Genomic DNA, 1,171 nt, shown 5'->3' with positions numbered 1-1,171 from the left:
AGTTCCGGCTGAGCAGCAGTGGAGTCCAGAGTGTCCTCCAGCTCAGTCTTCAGGGCCTCCAGTTCTTCTCCCAGGTCCCTGCGGTGTTTCTCGGCCTTGGCGCGAGCCTGCTTCTCCAGCTCCAAGTCCTCCTGCAATTCAGAGAGCTGAGCCTCCAACTCACGGATCTTCTTTTGCGCCAGGTTCTTCTGTGCTGCCTCCTCCTCGATCCTTGAGGACGAGAAGGTCAACAAAAGCGAAAACTAATGGACTGTGTGCAATGGCAAACACTTATCCTTCAGATGAACCTCTGAGCTACTCCAACAGTGAGCTGCAGAGTTTGCACACACCTGGCTAAAGCTGCCTGGAGCTCTTCCTCCTTCTTGGCTAGCTGGGCACGGAGCTCAGCGATCAGGGCCTGCAGCTCAGAAATCTGGTCGTGGGTCTCAGTAAAGTCGCCCTCCAGCTTGCGCCGGTTCTTTTCCAGCTCCTGACGCTGCTTCTCCTCCCTGCGCAGGCGGTCTGACAAAAAAGGACAAATACATTAAAGGCAGGAAGAAAACAGCGAAGCTTGGAAACTGTGATAACACCTTGTTCTGTTTAGGCCCAGTGGAATCTAAAACAGCCACCGTGCAGGTGACTGTGCTGTCCCTATGATACTCTCTTCCTACCCTCCAGGTCTGTGATCATGGCCTCATGTTTGTTCTTTAGTTTCTGCAGGCTCTTTGACTTCTCCTCCTCCTCTGCCAGGTTGGTGGTGAACTCGGAGATCCTCTCCTCCAGCAACTTCTTCTCCTGTATTCAGAGACATTTAACAGTAAGTAACCCAGAGACAGTACACGTTGGTTTGGTATTTTGAGTCAATTAGCTGAAAGATTCAAGTGCATCAGCAGCAAGAGGCTCCAGTGCAGAAAAACCTGATGCACTTCATCCTAACCTTGTTTAGTTTGTTGTTCTGATCATCAAGAACCACTGAGTCCATTAGCTGAAAGATTCAAGCACATCAGCAGCAAGAGGCTCCAGTGCAGAAAAACCTGATGCACTTCATCCTAACCTTGTTTAGTTTGTTGTTCTGATCATCAAGAACCATAACATGCTCTTCTATCTTCTTCAACTTGGCCTCCTGGGTGACCTTCTCCAGCTGCAGCTTCTGTCTGGCTGCCTCCTCCTCATCCAGCTGCTGCTCCAAGGC

The 1,171-nt window shown here is 50.6% G+C and overlaps 1 protein-coding gene across 1 annotated transcript in view; it reads right to left on the bottom strand.

Moving 5' to 3' along the window:
* Positions 1-1,171, bottom strand: part of LOC109973464 (myosin-9) — a 32,664-nt gene that overhangs the window by 7,238 nt on the left and 24,255 nt on the right. Inside the window, exons 23-26 of the mRNA XM_020623083.1 lie at positions 1,034-1,162; positions 651-774; positions 330-501; positions 3-210 (exon numbers count right to left, since the gene is read on the bottom strand). Of these exons, the coding sequence (XP_020478739.1) occupies positions 3-210; positions 330-501; positions 651-774; positions 1,034-1,162 (633 nt within the window). The remainder of the gene's footprint in view (positions 1-2; positions 211-329; positions 502-650; positions 775-1,033; positions 1,163-1,171) is intronic.

This window comes from Monopterus albus, unplaced genomic scaffold, assembly GCF_001952655.1.
Source record: "Monopterus albus unplaced genomic scaffold, M_albus_1.0 scaffold292.1, whole genome shotgun sequence".
Lineage (NCBI taxonomy): Eukaryota > Metazoa > Chordata > Actinopteri > Synbranchiformes > Synbranchidae > Monopterus > Monopterus albus.
The sequence above is the reverse complement of the archived record's forward strand: the minus strand, read 5'-3'. Positions and strand labels throughout refer to the sequence as shown.